Source organism: Panicum hallii, chromosome 5 (assembly GCF_002211085.1).
Source record: "Panicum hallii strain FIL2 chromosome 5, PHallii_v3.1, whole genome shotgun sequence".
NCBI classification, from domain to species: Eukaryota; Viridiplantae; Streptophyta; class Magnoliopsida; order Poales; family Poaceae; genus Panicum; species Panicum hallii.
Genome location: NC_038046.1, coordinates 22,248,149 through 22,271,670, shown reverse-complemented (window position 1 = coordinate 22,271,670; position 23,522 = coordinate 22,248,149). Strand labels below are relative to the sequence as shown.

The window sequence follows — 23,522 nt, the reverse complement described above, 5'->3', positions numbered from 1 at the left end:
TTAGGGAAACACCATACACTCTTGATGGGGTTGACTTTCATATATATAGAGAGAGTCAGGATGGTTTGGAGGCCAAGTACAAGTCGTATACACATGCAAGACTACTGTACATGCTATAATATAATAGTAGCGACGGGATGGCACGCGGAACAACGAAATGTGATCATTACGCAGACGCATCAGTCGCGCTTCGTGCCGCTCCCATTCTGCCCTGCGAGGATCCTCGAGATCTGCAGCCCCCGGCTGAAGGCCTGGTTGAAGAGCAGCCGCGTCTGGAACTCGGAGACGAACGGGAACCACGACAGCACGGCGATGGGCACGAAGATGAGGAGCCCCATGGTGTACTCGTACATCCTCGCCATCTCCTGGATGGAGTCCCATGGTCCCATCTTATGGAGCGCGGCTCCAGTCCTCTGCCTGAACTTGGCACAGCAGGGGCCTCTGCATGCCGCACCAGTGCCAAACGGGCAACATAGCGTGTGAAGTGGCTCTATGATCAACCTCCGGAACAGCGGTCCACATAGTTGCGCAATCTAAAAGGAGCAACAGAAGGTGACATTAACATGAACCGTACCAGAGAATAAGTGAATACACATACAGTACATCAACAAGGTAGAATATAAGTATATTATTTGATCAGAAGAATAGCTCACCAGAAGAATAAACCAGCCAGTGGGGATGAAGGCCAGGATACTGGCACCAACATCGGCGATAGCTAGATCAAATCCAACAAATAGAAGGACAAGCAAACTGATGAGAATAAGGAAGACAATGCCCTTGAGGATGCGGAACACAAGTTGAAACCTTGTAACAAACTTCTCTCTCCCCATTGAAACAACCTGAAAGAAGGGGGCACACTTCCAAGTGTAAAAGCCATATGAGATAAAATAGGGTGCACTGCAACACTAAACTGAATGTTACCTTTAGTGACACAAGAGCAACTGCTATAACCAGCCATGACAGTGCATATACCTGGGGAAAAGAAGAGAGCATTAGCTGCTTGGTTTTCTAAATGGGGATAACAATGACAAGGGCCATTCTAAGCAGGTTTCTTACCAAGAAGCTTTTGTTCCCGTGCACTATGTGCAAGTGGTAAACGATACCATATTGATAGATCAAGAACCGGAGGGAGATGATGAACTCCAAGAGCAAGCTGCGTATTGTTGCATTCTTCAGGTGGTCATGTTCACTCATCCACCAAGCCTCCCAACTTTGCTCAGGTGCTAGGCCAATACCACCTCTATTGCCCATCCACTTCCACCAGTCCATCCAGTCATCAACAGTCTTGTGCCACTCAAAGCAGGATGGGTTGAAGACAAAAGGCGCAAATAGCCAACAGAAAACAAGGAACCATATGGAAACTGTGACGTACAGATACAAACTGGAGCTTCTGTATGAACTACCATATGCTAGATAAACAACCAAAAGAATAAGCAGTTCCAATGCTTTCACAAAGTGGCTCCGGGAGTACATCCGGTAATTCTCAGCATACTTTGCATGGCGCACAACAAACCCTCTCCCTGTACCTCTATACTTTGCTCCACCATGAAGTATTGTCCTGCCATAGTAGTGAGTCTTTGTTCCAAGATGAAAAGTGAAGAAAACAGGAGCTAACTGAAGTTGCATGATTACAAACTCTGCCAGTGCTCTACCAAATCCTTTCTCCAGGCCAACCTCCATCATCATTGGGAGAACGAGCAACATCCCAAGTTGGAATACAGATTGAGTGGCCAGTGCATTTTCAAACGGTTTGATATTTTGAATATTTGGATCTTGGAGTATTGACTTTTCTAAGCCACTCAAAACAAGGTATAACCTCCCATATAAAAATACATACACTGTGAGAACAGCCACCTGAAAATAATATATATAACTCAAGGTCAACTCATAATATATAAACGCATGCTTTACGTGTTATGTGCTCCAGACAATATATTTTTCACTTTCTATTAGTCCCTGATTAATAAAAACACTAAAAAATCACATTAGTCACATTACACAACATGCAAGCTTTGTACAAATTCTCTTAGGCAAATGGAATAAAAAAGATCAGAGAGCATACATTGTGTCCCAGTTTATGCTTGCGAAAACAATTATCAGTATCGATATTTTAAAAACCAAAATTTTCTAATGGTTCCAGCGGATGAGACCTTTTGCAAGTTTTGTTGCTCAAAAGTTGAAACTCCCGATCCCAGATACAATTGTTTTAGTTTGTTAGGATTGGTTTGGCTTAGGCTGGGTTTGTTAGGAGAGATTGAGTTGTTTAGCAGGGATTGGGAGACGTAACCGGTGAATAAACCAGGGGACGGTATACTCATCAGCTTAATCAATAGATCAATTTCAGTTGTCCAGCCTCGTAGGCGCGGCTAAGCCGTGACGGCTCCGGTGTCGCACCAACAAGGTCCAGGGCTGCATCCAGCTACCTGTCACTACTATTCCCTCAAATTCCCTCCCACGAATAACCCTCCACCCCAGTTATGGAATCAATCAATCTGCTTTCCTACTTCCTGGAAGTCATATTTATAAGTTACTAAGTTTCATATGTCAAAGTATAAGACCCATACCATGCTATTGAAGTAGAAGCCAACTGTGGTGAAGTACAGAGATAGCATCCTATAGAAGTCAAATCTGTGTCCTAGTCGATATATATCCCGACACAGTGTCTGTTCACCATTTCCATTTGCCACCTTGGCCTCAAAATTGGATATTTGGTTCATTCCAACATCACGTCCTTTGCCCAACTGTATGTATTCATGATGCGTGACATTTCCTCGACGCAAAGTTGAATTGAACCCTTTGATGTCAACAAGACTATTGTGAGCATAGTGGGCAGAATTAAGCAACTATTCTCACTGCATAGTCTAAGGAAAACATACCTGCAAAGATATCCTCACTAAGGTTGATAACCTTTGATGCTTTGCTTATGCCACCCCTTGTGAGGTGAAAGAGTCTATCAAAAACATCAGGGTGGCCATAATGGAATCGTACCCTGCATTGGAAATTTCTTAGAACTAACACCCCAAATATTCATAAAGATCTCCAAACAAGTTCCAGCAAGAGCATTTCCATCCTATAACATTTGAATTCTACCACTCCCACAAATTAATTAAATTAACACCTAAACTTATCCATCTATTTCATATGGAAATTCTACACTCTGTTTCATGTGTAAATTCTACCTACAATCCGTGAAATTTACAAAATCTGTGTAGCCCGTGCCCATTCCTCTAACATTTATCACTTCAACACCATGTGGTAAATTATCAGTTCAACAAGTCGCAACCTGTGACAACTACAAAATCTGTGTAGCCCCAACATCCACTCTAAAATTTATAGGAGAAGAAACCAATAATCAGAAGACTAGGCATATCACATGTGACAACTTATCAGACTAAGGGTGCGGGCAATGTAACAGACATTTATTAAGTGGTTCCTTTTGGTTAGAATAAAAAAATTGCCTCTTCCTTGTGATATTTCGTTGATTAGGAGGTGGAGTGACAGCCCAGTTGGTCGTGACGTTAGCTGTTATTTGGCGCAAATGTCATCCTATATAACCCCAGTGGATGGGGCAGGTAGCGTGTGTCTGCATTGTATGGCTATTTTGGCCTAACTCTTCTTATCTTAATGCAATGATATGCAGCTCTCCTGCATATTCAAGAAAAAAAATATTTTACAAATCTTACGGTGACAAAGTACTTTTATATATGGTACTAGATAGATTCAGTAGGAGTGACATGCGCAGCTATATTTGCAAACATAAATCAATCAATTCCCAAAATAAAACATCCAGGCATAAAGCCAATATGAAAACATTTTCAAATGAAGACAGGAACCAAACATAATTTTCACACCCAAGCTTCCACTTCTATATGTTTTCTCCAACAATAACATCACTTTCTCAATTAGGATTATTATTATGTATTAGTGCACATGCTACAAATCTTGAACAATACCCAAACGAAAGATAGCTAGAAATACAACAGATGGATCATGTGGAAGCCTAAATTGTATTGACGGTTTTCTACAAACAATGCGGTACATGATATAAGCTGTAACACTGTAGCAGGCAGAAGGTGAGGTGGTCACTATAGAGGCACAGCAGGCTCTATTTAAAACAATGCTTAATACAAATATCAAATTTAATGAGAGGAACCTGGCAAGACTATATCTATTGATGCAATCAGAAAATTACAAATCTAAGCTAATCCATATCAAATACTGTTCATATAATCATCAAAGTTACACAAAACATACATTAACAATTTTAACTATGCTGAATAACACAAAAAATAAGTTATTCCTTTTGGTTTTCATATAATACATGCATAGGAAGTGCTACGATACCATACATACTTCTAAAAATATGTTACTAGAAAGTAAGCATGGCTTAGAAACTATAACATATGACTTAATCTATATTTTCCAACTTTCAAATAAATTTTCTGAAATGGAGGAGCTGTGTACGCCTGACATGGATCATTCAATTTGCTTTCCACAGAAGTATTACATGTGAAATAATAGACCAGCCATATTCTTTTTAATAACAGAGTTTCGTTAAGCCTTAACTTGTAAATGTCAACAAATCTTAAACCTTTATGAGCAGCATGGGGATTTTTACTAGTAACAAGTTCCGTGTCAAGCAAAAAAGTCACAATCCACCATTACATTATATTGGAGTTAGACAGGATCAGAGTTTGTTAAATGTTGAAAGAGAGACAAGGCATACTTAAGCGGGTTGGCAAGAACACGTTGTCCAATAGTGACAAAGCTGGTCTCTTGGTTGGACATAAACCAGGCGAGGGATGAAACACTACATGTTAAGTGATAAACATTAGCATAAGACCACAAAGGAAGTTAATAAAATAGAGTAAGAAAAACTGAAGACTTTTAAATATATTGGTAGCAAACAGAAAAATCAACCTTCCTGTAAATATATGCTCCCGAACACCCAATATGGTGGGCTTTGACTTTCCATGTGTAATAAGGAACTCTTCCAAGAGATTTCTCATTTTAAATGCTTCCTCAAGATAGTTATCCTATATGAGTAGAAAAATGTAAGATGTCTGCTAACTGGAAACTCATTACATATATTAGTGTACCTGGTTCATGTCAATTGCTTGAAGTGCTTCTCCTCTTGTGAAGACTATGGCATGATTTTGATTATTAGGCTTGCCCTCTCCAACATCTGTTGGTTTACCAGGAAGCCTTATCCGGTAAATTTCCTGAAAAAAAATGGTAATGCACCAGCACCCTAGAATGTTTAACATGATCATGTATCTCAACATTTCCACATGTTAATTGGATACAATAATAGCAAGATCAAGCTATAGTTATTCATGGTCTACATTCTGTTGCATTTAAAGTTGAAAGCACACTTAGTATAGTGAGCAATGGTTGGATGTTAAATCAGTTGTTATTTTCCCGTAATATTGACATTCAGATTCAAATATCGGATTATTTCATTGCCTATTGGCGCAAAAGGAAAAAGACCTCGGGTGGGTGTGTGTGGGTGTTGGGGGGGGGGGGGGGGGGGGGGGCAGCTGTGTGGCACTGCTCTGAGACTTAGGACTATTGCTTGAGATCTTCTGTGCCACTAGTTTTTCAAGCCATTTAGTGATCTGAATAAGCAAATATAATTACAAAATATAAATATAAATGTGTATTAGAAAAATCCCAGGATCCTAGTTTTTTGAAGTTTGCCAAATTGGACACCTGCACCAATGTCGTGGTAACACTGCTTTCTATCTTAAAATTGTAATCTAGAGAAAATTAAAGTTGCTGATAACATAACATATAATGTAAATTCAGTACCTCATCATCGCCTTTCACAAGAACAGAGTAATACTGTTTCTCAAATTTACCATTTGGTAATTGTACTTCCTTCTCATCAATGTAAGCAATGCGCAAGGCTGGATACCTGCATGTTGTGCACATGAAACTGATGGAAAACACGGAAAAATAATTCAAAAAAAAGAGAAAAGGGTCAGGAACTTACGTCAGCATGAGGTTTAAGATATTCTCATAGAGACCTTTTTCTCGGGAATCCTTGGATGCCTTATGCACACCATAGAGTTGACAGGAGACAACATAAGTGAACTTGATATCAGCAATAGCCTTGGACCTTGCAGCTTCCTCTCCACCCAAATCAGCTTTGCCATAACAAGATAATTCAATATATCACAGCACAACTAAGGGATACGATTTTCAATCGCATCCACATAAAATAAAAATGGAGGACCCAAGTTGAGAGGACTCAGTGGCTAACCTTCGTCATTTATCATATCCTCGTAGCATTGCAGTTCAAGAGCTCGTCTATAGTACATCATTCCCCTCACTATACATAACAAGATAGAAAAAACAAGATAAGCAGAGAAGACATATTTTCGATAGCTCAATAAAGGATAGGAAAATCATAATACCAGTTCTGGCAAGTGTTTGACCACGGTAAGATGCCCATAAACGAATATCATCCATGCGGCCTTTTACTGCTGCTTCATCATCTGGGTCAACTCCAATACGTTCTAGAAAGTTGTTCCATTCATCTAATGAAGTGGACAAGTGGCAAGACTAGTATTAGAATTTAGCCTATGAGTCACCATTAATATTTTTACCTATGTCTGCAACAATCTGATGAAATTTGTTTGAGAAACAAAGTACAAGGTGTCTGCAGTTCACCTGGATAGATCTTTTGTAGATAGAACAAAATTGAGATACCATCTTCGTTCTTTCTATTTAATTCATAAGACGAATAGAGTACTTCTTCGTTGTAGTATGGAGTCAGAACACTGGATATTGAAGCTTGTTAGAATGTAAAACGCCTCAAATAAATGTATTAGAAAAAAACATAACAGAAACCCAAAACATTTCTGCACTGCACTATAAATTTGTGATTTTGGTTTCTTTATGAAATACAGAGATTCCAATATGTTCATTTCTAAAAAAACATGCTTTTGTGTAAAAGCTTGAAAAGTTGTGCATACCTACTATACTACTGAAATAAATGCCCGTGGATGATATATACACACCTAAAGGAAATCATATCATGCACATGAGGTGCTCTCGGCATTTTCATAAAAAGTGAGTTTGTGAAGAAGGTGATCCTCCGTCGAGCATCCAAGTTTGTTGGTACATCCATTGCAGAATCCTTCATAGTCAACAATAAATGTAGCCTGACAAACTGAAACCATAATACTTTATTCAGTACAATGAAAACATAATCATCAAATTTTAAATAAATCATTGTGGCAATTGCAGACCTTCTCCCTCCAAAAGTCATCCTTTATCATGTTCATATTCAGATTCGTAAAACTTTGCTTTCTCTCATTCTCATCTTTCAAAATGCTGCCATAATTTCCCATACAAGTAAACATCATATTTCATAAGGAATTTTCTTACTCCACTGTTAGAACCATATATGATCATCATAGTTCTTACCTCTGTCCATCTTTCATGAAGTCGCGTGTTGTAATTTCCATAAAATCTTGCAACGCATTAACAATCTTCCTCTCTTCACCACCATTAATAGGCTCAGTCTTCTGTGAATGTTAGATAGTGAGCAAAAACAAAACCATAAATATAAAGGACATGCAAAGAAGCAAGTACAAAGTTTTCTCACATAAGCAAGCACAGAGATTAATGGGACAAAAACCATAGTAAGAATTCTAGTACTTACCAGAAGCTGTAATAAGTTTGCCAATGTAGCACTTACTTTCCCGATTTCCATCATTTCAAAGTCTTCAAGGAATGTTTTATTTGTCATGCTATAAGTCACTTTTCTATCAATTTCATTGACAACACTGCAATTATATGTCAAAATGCCCACATCAACACTTTCTGGGTGACTCAATACAAAAACTAAGTAAATTTCAAATCAAAACGACCAGGATGGTTCTTTACCTCCGATCATTAGAGTCTAATAGAAGACTATTAAGGATAATCATCAAGGATTCGTAGCATTCTATAACTGCATTATATCGGTCTCGATCTAGTTTGAGTTTTTCAATTAGCTCATGCTCGTCGCCTTCTTTCGAATTCAAGGCCATATGAAGAGCTGCAGGTATCTGGTACATTTAAAATTCCATGAATATTCCTTGTTTCAAACTATTTTATCATTTACATCTGATATGGCAATTACTCACCTTGCTAGCAAGGAGGAATGGTGGCCACTGAATGACAGATAAGTTACTTGAAAATGATGGAGCCATCAATATGTCCTTCTCTCTGATAACATAGAAGCAATCAGGTTTAAGGTGAATGACATACTAGCCTAACATACTGTTTAGTGTTCCAACCTATCACTGATGAAGTCTTCCTCTCGTAAGGAATTGATGAATGAATTCCAAACATAAAAGAAGCTATTCTGCTTAATTGCGTGCTGGAAGTTCCGAACGAAAAATTAGTCAAATATAAATAAACTGGTAGCAAACTTTGTGATCTTTAAGGGGAATAAGGCATCTGCATGTGCAGCAATTTAAGGCATTGACAAACAAAAAAAAGCATTTGTCCATATGGAACCTCTCTCTGTTTTGCAGCAATGCATTTACTGAAAGCTTCTGGCATTGATTTGAATCTGGCCCTGAACATGCCAAGGGTCCGTATCTACATTAAAAGCAAATGTAAGATCTGGTAACTGAAAATTCTTACATACTGTAAACAACATATCACAAATAAGACTACTGACCTCCCCCACATGACTGAGGGCACCTGAAACACCTCCAAAGGCAGTGGAAAAAATGGCATACCAAATTTGTACGTCCATAAAGTACACCTACAAGTACAGGGGTAGGTGAAATGGTTAACAGAAAACCATCAGAATTCCTGTAATCTATTTACATACCAAGATAATTGGTGCCCATATGGTAATGACAACACCCAGGTTGCGAGGCACTGCAAGAAAAAATATTTTATGTTACTATAGTTTTCGTCTTAAGGAATCAAGCAAAATTTAATGTGTAGAACCCTCTATGTTCCATTTAACTGCACAACTACATATTTGTATCATTAGAACAATTTTAATACTCCTACTAATAACAAGGAAAAATTTTAAGATAAGGAAAATAGTACTGGGGTTAACAAAATTGAGGGAAAAAGAAAGAAAGAACCATACAAGTTTAACAAAAAATATATTCAGAACTTTAAAATCAGTAATATTTTAAACAACAAAACTAATAAGTTAGTTTACTCAGTCTAGAATTGCAAAACATATCGAATCCACAATGTCTAAATTTAAGGTTATCTACTTATTCTATATCTTGGCTATCATTATTACTTACATTTGGTATTTAGGTATAGGATTAATAAATTTTCCTAATAAGTATTTCCGTACACTAAACTTATAACTAGTAATCCTTCAAAAGAAACATTATAACTATTTCATATTACTCTATTATGGTATATTTGCATGACCTAATTCAAAATTATCATAACTGCATTGGTCTAATATAATGTAATGTAATATAATATAATATAGTCCTATATGGGAAAATCCATTGTACACGCGTGTATATCTCATGATGTAGGACATATCTAACCCAACAAAGAGCATGTACGTGGAGTATGTGATCATACTAGACCATATATGATGGTATATACGTTGGATATGTGACCATGCATAGAGTACGTGGGCATCCTTATTTTTATATACTCCTACTAAGGTATACTCATAATATATTTAAAAAATAGGGATGCTTTTGAAATTTTTTGTATATATCCCTTTCAAATATCTTAGAATTAGTATATGAACATACTCAAAGTGATAAATGAGTATGTAGACATACACACGGTGGTATACTAATGATGAGAGTAGCTACACACGAGTGTAGATAAAACTCGTCCTATAATATATATACAATATACTTACAAAAAGGGAAGATTTGATGCCATTCATAGTTCCCAACTCGTTGGTCAAGAATGAACTTTGTTGGATCAATCAACGGGGATATCTGTACAAAATTGAACAATGTGAATAGAGTAAATAAGCTATAAAAATAGTGCGGCCTAATGTTGTTTCTTCAGTTCTTCTTTTAAATGTAAGAATTAGCAAACAAAAGTATTTAAGCATATTATCAATGTAAAGCTAGATGCTCCCACAAAAAATACATGCTATATTGTCCAGATACTATACAAATATTCACAATGACACTTGGTTCACTGCCATGTTTGCCATCATTAAGCCTTAATGAAGTCTGGCCTGCAGCTCCCTCTCATATCCTACGCAGTGAAAGTTTGAAATAAGATTTACCCCAAAAGCCTCCACTCTCACAATTTTTTTTCTGTACCACTCTGTGTCATCTCATCCTCTAGGGCTAGCAATCACCTGACGAAAATGGAGTAATGGACTGCAGCAGATACAGTTGTTGTTGGCCCACTTTTGTTGGTGCCATTAAGTGAGGTCGCATTTAGCCCCTATGGATCCTAAATCAGCGAGCAACATGATACAAAGGATGGTAAATCATGTCTCCCTTTTTCCTCACTCTAAGCCAAGCCTAAAGGCTGAAGAAGCACCCAGGAAAGCTTCATTGCCTCAACAAAAAGAGTTGACCTTAATAATTGACTAGAGTAGCAAGTTGCTGAACGTGTCAAGATGATGGCTCCGTTTGTTGTTGCTGAGCCAAAGGAACTCAATAACAATGGATAATACCACTAAATGTGGAGGTGGAAAATACCATGGAGAATAAGTTTTTCCTATTAAAACTCATTTAGCCTTCGTATTACTGAATTCAAGTGACTGCTTAGACTCGAAGTTTTTTTTTTAAACTCCAGAAATAGCCTGGGACATAATTAGATAAACAGATATCCATACTATTTAAATATGACAAGTCATCAGTTATCACCATGAGTTCCAATTAATGAAATAAAAATGTTAGAAAACTGGCCAATTAAGTTTTAGGGGGACAAATCTTCATATTATCAAATATGGTGCAATATAATTCTTTTTTCTTGTCCGAAGTGCAACAGAATACTCAATTCTTCTTGCAAGTAAGCTGCGTTAAGTGTTAATTAACATACCTCAACATAGAAACTGAATGCAAGCTTGGAGATGAGCAGCACAGCCCAAAAGAAAACATACCTGTTGATTTCAGTTGCATATCATTTTCAATTGAAAGAAAAGCAATAGCTTGAGAAATATATGAAGCACTTACTTAAGTATTGACAATATATCTTCATGCATTGCACGTCCAACATACAATCTTGGCTAAAACATGGCAAAACATTATGTAAGCACTAATGATGCTCAATGCTCCAATTAATTTTCTAATGATGGAATATGAAAGACTGACCTGAATCCACCACATCAGAAGAACAAATACTCGCGAATTTGAGCGCTCCATGAAATTCTGAAGTGGTGGCAACAAGAAAAACAGGGCAGAAAGAATATTCGGGATCATATATATGACGATCGCAACGTTGTAAACTGACTGGTTATACCAATTCCCAATCCAACTATTTATGATTTTGCCAGCACCGGAGGGGTATTTGATTGAACTAGTATAGGTCACTGGAAGAATAATCATCCAAGCAATAGCCACAACGAACTTTAGCAGATATCTGAGTATATTTGTCCACTCCATACTTCCCCATGCTTGTACAGTAAACAGTATATCCAGAGTTACTGCACAAATCGAAACCAGGAACTTAAGAGATGCAATGTCAAATAAGTTTAAATATAACATATCACATGTGTACCATGATGAATGCACTGAAAAAGTAACACACCTTTTATGAAGTTGAGGAAAGCTGCTGTGATGAAGATACTTAAGACATTTCTGAAAACAGTTCCATCAGTAATTCCAGAAAGAGATCCTGAAGAGCTCCATGAAACTATGAGCATTGCCTGGAAAGCCGACATGTATGTTTTGAATATTCACAGGTAAAACTTAAAAATTAATTTTCATGTACTTCAGAATAGGAAATACCTGGAAAGCAAGTATGAAAAATATCCACATTCGGTCAAAACTTCTAAATATGTGCAGAAATGTGCGTACTTCAACAAAATTTGTTTTAGGCTTTCTTGCTGCACCCCGCTGTAGAAAAAGAAAAATAGTTTGAAAAGAGCAAAATGATGTAAACATTTGGTTATTCACCTTCTAATTTCAAAATATTGTTAACCATGTTTAAATGCTCTTCTGTTGCAGACAACACTATATCTGGGGAGCACACAACTTTAATGTTTTCATGCAATTACAGTCTATGATTCAATATCTTTCCAGGAAACATTTTGACATGTCCTGTAGTATAATCTATCCAATTTGGCATTTACAAAGAAACAGTTGAACATAATAATACATATGCACCTATTGCTCAAAATAGCTGTAATGAAGTATTTCATAAAGAGTACATTCTGATAGTAGCTTGCACATGAAGATGAGTCTAGCTGCGTAAAATATGGTGTCTTGGGCAAATATATGTTTCTCCTTTGTGTTCCTGACATTTTTTGTCCATAAGTTACAAGTAAAACATAGGATTGATTACCATGTTAGGCGTTGCAATCCTTGTAACAAGCACACAATTTTTCAAATTAATATATGCAAGCAGTCCTAGTAACAAGCATAATTGTTCCAGATCATATTGAGCACCTCCAAAAATAATGCTCAGCACTATACTGAAGTCATGAAATTGTTTATGAGATTATTGACAATGAGCTCCCAAATAACTCCAGCAATTTTTAAAAGGGAGTTAAAATATACTGAAGGTAATGAAATTAATAACAACCTGTACATACCCCTTGTTGATTAAAGAAGTCAGATGTGAGATCCCATGGCCACTTCAGCTTAGCAAAACATTTCTCTGACCTATGAGGAAAACAATTTCTCACAGACGGAAAAAAACAATAAGGTAATTTTGCAAAACCACTGCCATATTCAGCCCATTAGGGCCCATGCGAAGGAGCAGCGCCTAACCAGGGTCCCTAGGGCCGGCGTGTACAGCGCGGTACTGTTCACACAAATAGTACAGCGCGGTACTGCTCATGCCAGGCCCAGGTGGGTCCGTTCTGTTTCCTTAATTCTAGAGATAGGTTCCTTAGAGGTCAAGTCGTCCATCTATATATAGATGGGTTTATATCCGTTTTGATTAAGCAAGAAGAATATCAATCTATTAGGGTTAGCCCCTTTATCCCTGCCCTTGCGATGCGGCCATTGGGCATTGGCATGGTCAAGCTGCTTGGGTTCCGGGCCATCTAAAGTATATCCATGACAGCTAGTCTAATGATGCATAACTTGTCACAAAACTACAGTTTTTAGCTTCTAATTTCGCAGCACACATTTTGTTTGAACTCTCATTGAACAAACCACACTTTCATCCCTTGAAGTTGGCCTCACAGCCCAGCCCACATAGAAGGTAGTGTCATGTGGAATTCTCTTGTATACATAAGCAGTTCAACACTCATCTTCATCCAACGCCGTATAACAGGTTCAATATTTACCAAGAATATTGCCATTAAACTACCCATGTGGCAAGTGTTTAGACACCAGCAAATGAAGCAGTTAAACACATGTGAGTATGGAACGTGGCCACTAGGCCCAGGCTGTTAGGTCTGTTTTGAATGACGGAAATGTAGTTCCACGAAGCAAAAGGTCAATGAAAATGTCATTGTGAAAAAAAAAAAGCTTAATAGCATCTTCTTGTTATCAGTTACCAAAGAAGTGTAGATTCGAGAAATTTACTCAGATTAACAAAATGAGATTACCAAAACAGTTCATTCAGGTCGTCATAATTTCTCCAAGCTGAGTGGCCCGCTGTGCCTCCTCTACTTTTTTGTGCTTCCTTTGTGATGAAAGAAGAATAACAACTTTGTAAACACTTTCCATAAGCATAATGTAGCTTACTGATTGAACTTTATGTACTCACTTTCTGCAGGACCTTAAATATAGGTTCAATTACATTTTTCAGAAATGATCCCTCTTCCTCAAACCCGGGTGGTGGTTGAAAATAATTTCCATCAACCATGTCATGCAACTGTTTTGCCATCTGTCACATAAATTAAAATTACACAGTTGTCAAAGTTTTATGTTAGTATACATGAGACCTGAGAAAATTGCGATTACACATATATTATGATTCAGCTATAAGGTGCATGATGACAGGTTGGTTGAATGTGTTGTAGAGTTCATGATTGGCTATAAATACATTAATTAATTTATGATGGAATTGGTATATTGCCTCATAAAGTGAAAGTATTAAGTGGGCCATGCTTAAAACTGGACCTTGAAACGAATATCATGTTTCTCATAACAAGCTTTCTGGGTTTTAAACCACTTTTTTGACAACCATGATGTTAGGAAATTGTGGTTTGGTGAAAAAATAACTCATGTTCAGTAGCAATTGGGTGTATTTCAACTGAGGTCCATATCTCCATTGCTCTGAACTTTAATTCATATCTAACATAAGGACCAATGTGATTGTTGTTGAGATATTAGGTCCCGAAGAGTAGAGAAAGAAGTATAAAAATTTCAGCCTATCACTGAACATGAGTTCCTCTTCAGTGGGCTATGTTGCCTCGATGATCAAATCGCATGTCAATGCTTTATAAAAAGATCAATTTTGGTGAAGCCTCAATCACACATTATTTATTATTTAAACATCAGAAATTTCCAATATAACGGTGCCAAGATCACCTACAGCATATGAAACCATGGCTTCAAAACTATCATCGGAACAAATATGTAAATTGAACAGATCAGCCATGATCTTTGTTTAGGAAAGAGAACACAGCTACTAAAGTTAGAATGACCTTCTGGAGGAAACCAAAAGGCTGTTATGAGAGACACTTACATGGTGAAATATGTAGCACAGGCACTCAGGCATAAACCGAGCATTTGAAGCCTCACCCCAGATAAGAAGATACAATCCAATGTGAAGAAGCTTCAGTTGTTGCTTCTTATGTTCTGTAACATCATGACTGATCCTACAAGACAAAAATGGAAATGTAGAAGTTAATAAGACATGGAAGCTTTACATGTTCGAAAAACAAAGTGGATGTATGAAGCGCTAATTGACATAATGAGGATAGCTATCAGAAGAAACTCGCAAACTGTAGGATAATTAGTCAAATAACTACACCACGTACATGATATTGTAACTAATATGCAAATAGCGACACCATGATTTATAATTCTCAAATATCTTTTTCCACAATTCATTCACAGAGTCAACCTGAAAAATAACATGCCAGCTCAGTATCAGATTTCTTCAAAAGGGCTAGTTCAGCACTCAGCAGTGCATATAAGAAGTTGAAATATAAAATAAACTGCCTTAAATAGAATCTTCAAAATGGCATATATCTTACCAAAGGATGCCTTTCCTGTGCAGCAGTTCTTGTACTAATATTTGCAAGAAGCAAAACCATGTTTTCTCTTTGATTTTCTACATTTGATTTCTGCACACAAAATGCACACCATTCAGTTCTCATAGAACGATGTTTGCCAAAGATAATACATGGGAACCAGTATGACTGAAGCAGTGACACTGTGCCACCCTCTTTGAACATGTCAGAAAACAAATGAATAAACAGTGACATCACCTGAAATCCAAATGCTAGTGAAAGCCAGTCAAGTAAGTCTCGGATAGATTTATCCCCCTGCCTATGCACAGAAGACATGTGTGGCATTGGAAGGCCATCTATGACATTTATGGCATCAATAGCACCTCTTATCTACATCATCAGGGTAACAAAAATCAAAACTTACTGCAGATTTTCATAAACAAGTAGAAGTAGTGTTAAGTTAACAAAGATATGTGTAAGACCTCCGGAAGTTCAACAATAGCCTCAGAAGAACCAGGAAAATTGAGGGGAATAATGTTGTACTTGTAGTTCTTGAAATGACGACCCTTTTCCTCGATCATTTCCGCCCACCTTGTCACCTAAAGTGGAAAATTGCGTTTAAGAAGTTTACCAAGAAAATAGGAAATAACATATAAGAAACAAGCAATTACAATGCATCACCTGGGGATCAACTTTGTTATTCGTTACATCCATTAACACTTCATAAAGAGCAGAGGCCACTTGGTAATATCTAGCCATCTCCTCGCTGGTTCAATATTAGATAATGTTGATTAACAATACAACAGAGACGAAATAGCTCAGAAGTGTATATATTCCTCCACTCATAAAAAAATTGTATAGATTTCTTACAAGTTTCTCTTTTCTGAAATTTGACTCATACTAGCACAGTACTTCTTATAAAACTGTTGGATCTCATTTGCATCATTGCCCAGAACTTGTATATCATCCTGTCAGACAGAGATTAACCTCAAGTATTCACTACTGAAGATAGGTGACGAGTAAATAACAGTTTGAAAGGATTAAACTGGATCAAGATAAGTTGTAAATGCCAAGCTTCTCTCACGGTGGACAGGTTAGGCCATTGAACTCCGGGAGTCGATGAAATTCCTGTCCCGACCCAGGTTTGAAACACAGCATCATCTTAGAAAAAAGCGCCCCCCCCCCCCCCCCCCCGTTTTTTTTTTAGTTAGTTCAACCAGCAAGGTCACAACATGATCATGCCTGGTTTGAATGCTAGCACCACTGCATGGAACAATCTGCTTTATCTTTTATAAAACTAAAGAATAATCTACTTTATCTGTTATGAAACTAAGTCAACAATGCAAGGCACTTATAAGTCATGACTAGGCTGTACGAATCACTAAAACCGAGTAATTACTGATAATCACTGCTGCTCTGAGCAGCCAATTGAACGATGTATGCCCCCAGGGATAAACCGCACCATTTACGAGGTTGAGATACTACTGAAGTATCGAGAAATATGAATCTTAATTTTCCCCTCCATTTCGCATAGGTGAAGGAAACTTAGTTAATATGAGCATAGGAAGATATCAAAAGAACAGATAACAAGCAGTGGTTTAAATCATAACCAGAATAAGAGTAGGCTTGGTAGTACAAGATATGCGCTAAGATTTCTTTCTAAAATAGCATATTAGTATTTTAGGTACAGTGAAGGGGAGGGGAAATAGCATCATGAATAATTCCAGGAGGAAGCTTACTTGGTCCAGCTTAATTGACATGTATGTTTTGAACTGACGAACACCGCGTTGGGTTGATGAAGGATCCATTCTTTGGACTTTCTTGAAGGCATATCTGCGACCTTGGTACAACATGAATGGTAGATCCAACATCATATCAGAATAAACTTTACTACTTGACATATCAATAATGAGAACATAAATGACACGTGTTCTTAAAAAAAGGAACTGAGATGGTACGAAGGTAGAAGAAAATTGAACAAAAATCAAACTGGTCCATGATACAACTAGATATGCAATAAAACAATAACATAGTGGGACTTATGTGAATGAATAGATTAAGAGTTATTTTAGAAAGCTCTCGTAGGTGCTGTACAGTACACTAGTTTTGCCAAGTAACCATCTATCAAAACACTTTTGGCAGGCTTTGAAATGCATTGAGACACTCCACAAAGCAAATTCAAATACTAGCATGAATGTATTCGTGCATTCCTATTGCCTGAAAAGTCTGAACTACTAGCCATTTGAATTGTTTACCAATACACTAGTATGCATCTACATGAATGCCTCCTGTTCTCTGTCAAGCATAGATCCGTGGCGCTTTCAAATGAAAATGGATCTTACATCAACCCATCATCCTTATCAGCAAAACAGAACAATGAGGAACCTTTGTATCGAAGTTCTAAGACTGTTGTGGTCAAAACATGAGGAAATTCGTGCCACAGGTGAACATCCGGAGTCCACACTTCAAGATCGATGTGAGAAAATATTGCTATGCACGTAAACCGTTTCTATGTTATATAGAATATAAAATGCAAATATACTTTGCTGGCAACGATCATAGAGTTAGTACATAACAAAGTGCACACCCAGCTCGATTTAATTTTGAACCGTCCCAGTGCCATTTTGTACATCACCTGTTTCCAACGGCATTAAATGCATGCAAGCTAATATCCCAAAATATCAACTCCATAATATAAAAGGCAGGAGCAACATTTTTGCCGTAACTAATGGGAGCATTCAGGTGACGACAGCAACCAAGAGCGCCCGTGCTTTCTGAAGCAAGCAGTATCCTAGTTTCGTGAGGCAAATGTGTAGAACCACCAACTCCACTAGCTACCGCATTGCACCCGGGGAAGAGAATAATCCAAGGGAAGGGAGGCAGGCAAGGCTACTCACAGAGGAACGCAACGCGCGGGTTGAGCGGCTCGACCTCGTCCGCGGCGCGCACGAAGGGCATGACCTCGGGCGCGACGGCGCCGGGCACCCGTTCCCCGGCGTCCGCCTCTCCCCCCGGCAGCCTCCGCGACGCCAGCGTCAGGGCCAGCGCGTCCCGCCTCCGCCTCGGCAGCGCTCCCGCCGACGTCGACGCCTCCGCCGCCATTGCCGCCATCGCCCAATGCTTGCTCGACCAATGGGCGAGGCGGGCGGCGATTTATACGCCATCCGGGAAAGGTGGGGAGGCTCGCTGAGGGGATGGACGCGCGGTGCGGTGCGGTTGCCGGGGCGGCAGGGCAAGCGCCGTATTCGTATTCCAGCACCCGCCGAGGAAGCAAGGAATTCTGCTCTCCGCTCGGCTAGCCGCGTCACGGCGCAAGCGACCAACAAGAGGAAGGGCCTTTTCTCTCTCGGCGGCGGGCAGCGCACCGCTTCGCTTTTCTCCGCTCGGTCTCCGAGTTGCGGCTGCCACGTTGGCCCGGTGGGTCCGGCCGTGCTGGAAAGCCGAAAGCCTGGGTGAAAGCTTTTTTTTCTTTGCACTTTGCAGATACTCCCGTGGGCTTTGTTATCCTCTCATTCCTCTTCTTGGGCTAATTGTCTCGGCGGGACTCCCGGCCTTTTTCCTCCCATAGATGGATGTTGCAGCGTGTTAGACCCATGGCTTCAAACTCTATATTGTACTATTATCAAATTTGTGATACTTTGTTTTTTAATAATGGAAAGAGTTCCAGCTTCATCACCTTGCTAAGAGGAAATCAGTCCACACATCCTTACAAGCATTCAAAAAAGTAAGTAAAGTATCATAGGCCAATCCGTAAACTAAACGGTCAACCATAAGAGAAAAAAAAAATGAAGAGCCGATATCCAGTGACTGACACGCCTGGGTAATCATCTTCTTTATATCGTCATTATGGTGTAATTGCACCCATTGTCGAAGTCAATGCGTTCCCAGAAAAGAACATGACGAGCTTTGCATACAATGCAAGGACCGATCACTGAAGTACGTGTGCGACAGTTGGATCTCCAAGTACATTCTAATCTTGTCAATTATTTATATTTTATTGATTAGGAACAATGGAGAGGACCAGCAAGAACTTGGAGTAGGCTAAGGAGTTAACGAGGAGGAGCTAGGACGTCCACACCAAGGAGGAGTCTAGGTCCAACTCGACTTCGACTCCACCTCGGATTCCAGAACCTGACTTCACCAAAATTGACGCACTGGCCACGTACAAAGTCGGAATTTGACGTTCTATATATGGTATATGGTTGGAACCAGAATTTCATAGAGTTTTCAATGGCACCGGTTCCACCTCAAAATTTCTTCTGAGTCGACGGGAATCGTCGAAACAGATAGGCGTCCAGAATCTGGGGTTTTGTGTCACCGTCTGTTGGGCCGTTGGCCCGTGTACTGTGTTGGAACCTATTAGGGTTGCGTCCAGGGGACTTGCACGCCCCTAGCTCCTTTTTATTCAGTAGCCGTTGCCATATTAAGGTTTGGATTTTGCTTAGGTTCAATCTGTCATCGAACAGTGTCACCGTTCATCGGTTTGTGAAACCTCATCTCGTAATCAAATTTGTTTGATTGCATCTCCTGTTCTTGTTTGTGTTCTTGATTGCGCTTGTAGGGATAAACCTTCATGGTGAGGTCATCTGTGTGATACGGGTGATAACCAACAGAGCAGTGGTGTAGTAGTGATTGCGAGGTTCTATTCGTTCGGAGCCTTGGTTCATCAACGTTGAGTTCTCCACCAATCAAGTTTACCGTATCTCTCGGAAGATCGGGACGCATCATCCTATCAGAACCTGAATAAAATTTTTTGGTTGGCATTTTTCAGAAACAACTTCATTCCTTGTGAGCCACAAAAAACCGATGCCCCTGTTAATAAATATAGGTTTGGATTTTACCCTATAGCCATTGATGAAACAAATTCTCAAAGTTCAGAGGTGGTGCAATTCCAAAAATGATATGTAATGCTCGCCACATGAATCTAGCATAAGCACATTAAAAAAAAAGATGTTGGATAGTCTCTACAGAGTGACAAAAGCTACAAGTTTTGCTACCGTTCCAATTTTTTCTAGCTAAATTATCCTTTGTAAGCTCTACCCTATTCAAGTACCACATAAAGATTTTAATCCTTAAAGGTAAATTTTGTCACGACCCAAAGACACTAAACATGATTAAAAAATTAAACAAAATCGTCATAAGCATCATCTAAGCATAATGAAGCATCATGTGCATGTAATTAGCTAGGGTTAAACAATTTTCTTGCTTTGTTTAAGTGAAGGTTATGAATAAAGTTCAAATTTTGCTATGTGGCTGTGCCCCAAAAAATTTTATTCAAATACTAGATTTCAAATGGTGAATTTTAGATATTTTTCCTTAATTTTTAGATGTTTATCCCGAGCCACACAATTCTTGGAAGATTTGAAAACTGCAATTTTGTTTGAATTTTGGTGAGCAATCCTTAATAGCTTTTTGAGTTCTTGTTGTTGTATTGTGTTCTTGGCAGTTTAAAAGTTGTTCCAGAAAATTTTGGCAATTTTTGGAGCCAAGAAAGTACATGTTTTAGAATTTGGAATTTGGACCATCGTTTTTCTCTTTCCCATGCGCCCCGGGCCCACCCATCAGCCTCCCTTCTCTGTCTCTCCCGCACCATCGGCTGCACCCGTTGGCCAGCCGCGCGGCGGCGCTGCTCCGCTGGCCAGCGTGGCCTCGGGCGGGATTAACCCCGCGGCTGCCCGCTCGTCTTCCCCGCTCGCCCGTTCAAATGCGCCGTCTTCTCCCCTTCCCCCGAAAATCCTAACCTTTCCTCTCCCGCCACCACCTCTTCCCTCCGCCCGCTGGCCACCGCAATCTGCCACCACCGGTGAGTCTTTGCCTAATTGCTCGCACGCACAGCACCCCCTCTACCCCCTCGCTCGATTCGAGCTTTCACCGGCCCTTTCCCCTTCCTGCAGGAGCTTCCCCGACGACGCCCGTCCGCCCGCCGCCGCCGCTCCTCGCCGCCTCACTCCGCCCGTCGGTGCTGCGGGGGAGCTTTCCCGTCGCGCCGCAGCCCTCATGCGCACGCTGCCCCGCTCCGTTCGCGCCCCTACCGCGTCGCCCCTCCCGGGCCCACTGGGCGCGCACTGGCGGCGCCCCGCGGCGAGTCAAGGCCAGCGGCCGGCCTTGACTCGGCCGGGCCTGGCAGGCCCCTCCCGGGCCCACTGGTCGGCGCCTGGGTGCGCCAGATCCCGGTGGCCCTAGCCATTTTCCACGTTTTTATCCATTTTATTTATGCTGTGAGCTTGTAAATTCCATGGAAAACTGTGTAGACCTCCAAAAATTATCAAACTTGTTTTGTTTTGGTTCCTCTGTGATAGATCTACATGGAAAAATTGTTGTTATGCATGTTAAGGTCCTGTACACTTAGTTATACTTTATCATTTCCAAAGTAAGTTAATTGCTTGATAACTGTTAGGATGCTCTAAAAATGCCAAATTAAATCTTGTTGGAATCCTTGTGAAATCTTCTATCTAATGGTGCAACTTGTGCAAATTACTCTATGCTGTTTGATAGGGTTTCAATATGCTTATTAGTTTTCTGCCCTGCAAGCTTGTTAATTTCATAACTTTGGTTTGAAAAGTGATAAAATATCAAAACCACTTCTGTTACCTTTGTTGTCATGTCTATTTTCCCTGGTAACTTTCTGAGGATTTATGGAAATGTTTTGCATGACTTTTAAGATTTAACTTGTTTAGAGTAGCTAAAAGTTGTAAAATGCATAAGTAATTCTATTAAAATGATTTTGCTGCAAATCCAACTCTCATGAGTTTCTTATGATGTCCCCTGTATGCAAAAATTAAATCTTGATTCATGCTTGTTAGATGAATTGTTTTGAGCAATCCTTGTTATCGGACTTTGTGTTTAAGAGCATAATAAGCGAGATTCCTTTCTAGCATTCATGCTGCTTCCTTGTTTAAGTGTGACATTCATTCTTCATTTCATACCATATCATTTCATATCATCGGCATCATGCTAATGCATGCATATCATTCATGCATTATAGTGACCGAAACGCCGGAGAACGAGCCCGTTGAGCCCGCCGAGACCGTCGAAGCCAAGCCGGGAGCCGAGTTTGTCGTTGAGCCGGAAGAAAATCAAGGCAAGCAGCTAAGTATGATTCCTTGACCCGCTTAACTTGATTAGAATTAGTTATCTCAATTGGATATATATATTTATGCTATATGTTTATCTATTGCATCGTCGATCCTATTTTCATACAATGACTTCCCTTGCTTTTACATTCATGTCCTTGGCACTTGTAGTTAATAACTAATCAATTAAGCGAATGCTTAGCCATGCTTAGAGTTGGTATTTAGCTTGGAAGAAACATTGGAATAGGGTCACCTTGCTCACTACACCACTTTTAACTATAATCGCGCTTGTTCGGTTTTAAAATGTTGGAAGTTCGGAACGATCTAGTTGGGAAGTTGTTTCATGATTTGAGCGGAAGGTAGGGCCTAGAGAAAGGAGTTTTGGAGGCATAGTCCACTTGAATCGGTTAAGGACCGTCCGTGGATGACCTTGGTTTTGAGCATTTATCGTACTACCACATATCCATTCGATTACCTTCTAGTTTTAACCTTTGATGCACGGTCCTAGATTCCTTTGATTGCCTTTGCCGGTGCCAAACCCGTGATGAGAAAATATGGAGGGTTGTGTTAGGTTTGGCGAACCAACGTAAAAAAAATCAGCCACTCTAATGGAAACGAAACCCATAAGAAATTCGTTGGGGCGTAACCCTCTTAGCGATGCGCTACATCGGAACCCGGGTGTGGTGTTAAATGGGTAAGGGCCGGGTCGTCATCCCCTCAGGGGCGCGTCGTATCATGATCTGGGTACGATGATAAGTGAGCAAGGGTCGGGTCGTCGCAGCCTCTGTGGTGCGCTACATCTGCGCCCGGGTGTAGTGAAAAATGAGCAAGGGTCTTCGCATTTCTCTCGACGGGTGAGAAGGGTAAGGAAGCTAGCCGAGCCAACTAGGATTCATCTAGGTAGTTGGAACGTAGGGTCTCTAATAGGTAAGTTAAGAGAATTAGTCGATGTAGCAATTAGGAGGCGTGTAAATATTCTATGCGTGTAGGAGACTAAATGGAAAGGCCAGAAGGCGAAGGAGGTGGAGGGTTCTGGCTTCAAGCTTTGGTACACGGGGACAACTTCGGGTAGGAATAGTGTAGGCATCTTGATCGATAAGAGCCTTAAGGATGGAGTTGTAGGTGTTAGGAAGCAAGGCGACCAGATTATCCTAGTGCGGTTGGTCATTGGAGATTTGGTTTTAAAT

At 39.8% G+C, this 23,522-nt stretch overlaps 1 protein-coding gene across 1 annotated transcript; it reads right to left on the bottom strand.

Annotated features, from left to right (window-relative positions):
• On the bottom strand, window positions 1–18,649 carry LOC112894020 (callose synthase 7-like). The gene is made up of 42 exons (XM_025961577.1): window positions 18,160–18,649; window positions 17,002–17,102; window positions 16,133–16,230; window positions 15,944–16,028; window positions 15,745–15,861; window positions 15,521–15,652; window positions 15,287–15,376; window positions 15,068–15,153; window positions 14,773–14,905; window positions 13,849–13,968; window positions 13,688–13,764; window positions 12,722–12,791; window positions 11,916–12,023; window positions 11,716–11,833; window positions 11,280–11,611; window positions 11,142–11,194; window positions 11,008–11,068; window positions 9,860–9,941; window positions 8,837–8,886; window positions 8,681–8,767; window positions 8,515–8,598; window positions 8,292–8,374; window positions 8,139–8,220; window positions 7,897–8,060; window positions 7,673–7,796; window positions 7,435–7,535; window positions 7,257–7,341; window positions 7,026–7,177; window positions 6,676–6,785; window positions 6,420–6,542; window positions 6,266–6,334; window positions 5,996–6,149; window positions 5,812–5,917; window positions 5,100–5,222; window positions 4,921–5,036; window positions 4,727–4,810; window positions 2,877–2,989; window positions 2,565–2,794; window positions 1,057–1,854; window positions 922–972; window positions 654–839; window positions 1–533 (listed from the first exon to the last, which is right to left on the bottom strand). Exons 1-42 carry the CDS (start codon window positions 18,371–18,373, stop codon window positions 180–182), a joined length of 5,706 nt encoding a protein of 1,901 aa, XP_025817362.1. The 5' UTR covers window positions 18,374–18,649; the 3' UTR covers window positions 1–179.
• Between the last annotated feature and the right edge of the window lie 4,873 nt (window positions 18,650–23,522).

What these genes read in the sequence shown, in the direction of transcription:
- LOC112894020 (XM_025961577.1), bottom strand. Translation starts at nt 18,373, where the DNA reads ATGGCGGCAATGGCGGCGGAGGCGTCGACGTCGGCGGGAGCGCTGCCG. An exon ending in CATATTAGTTACAATATCAT is followed by an intron (nt 14,906 to 15,067) that starts GTACGTGGTGTA and finishes TTTGTCTTGTAG; the next exon opens with GATCAGTCATGATGTTACAG. An exon ending in AAGCAATTGACATGAACCAG is followed by an intron (nt 5,037 to 5,099) that starts GTACACTAATAT and finishes CTACTCATATAG; the next exon opens with GATAACTATCTTGAGGAAGC.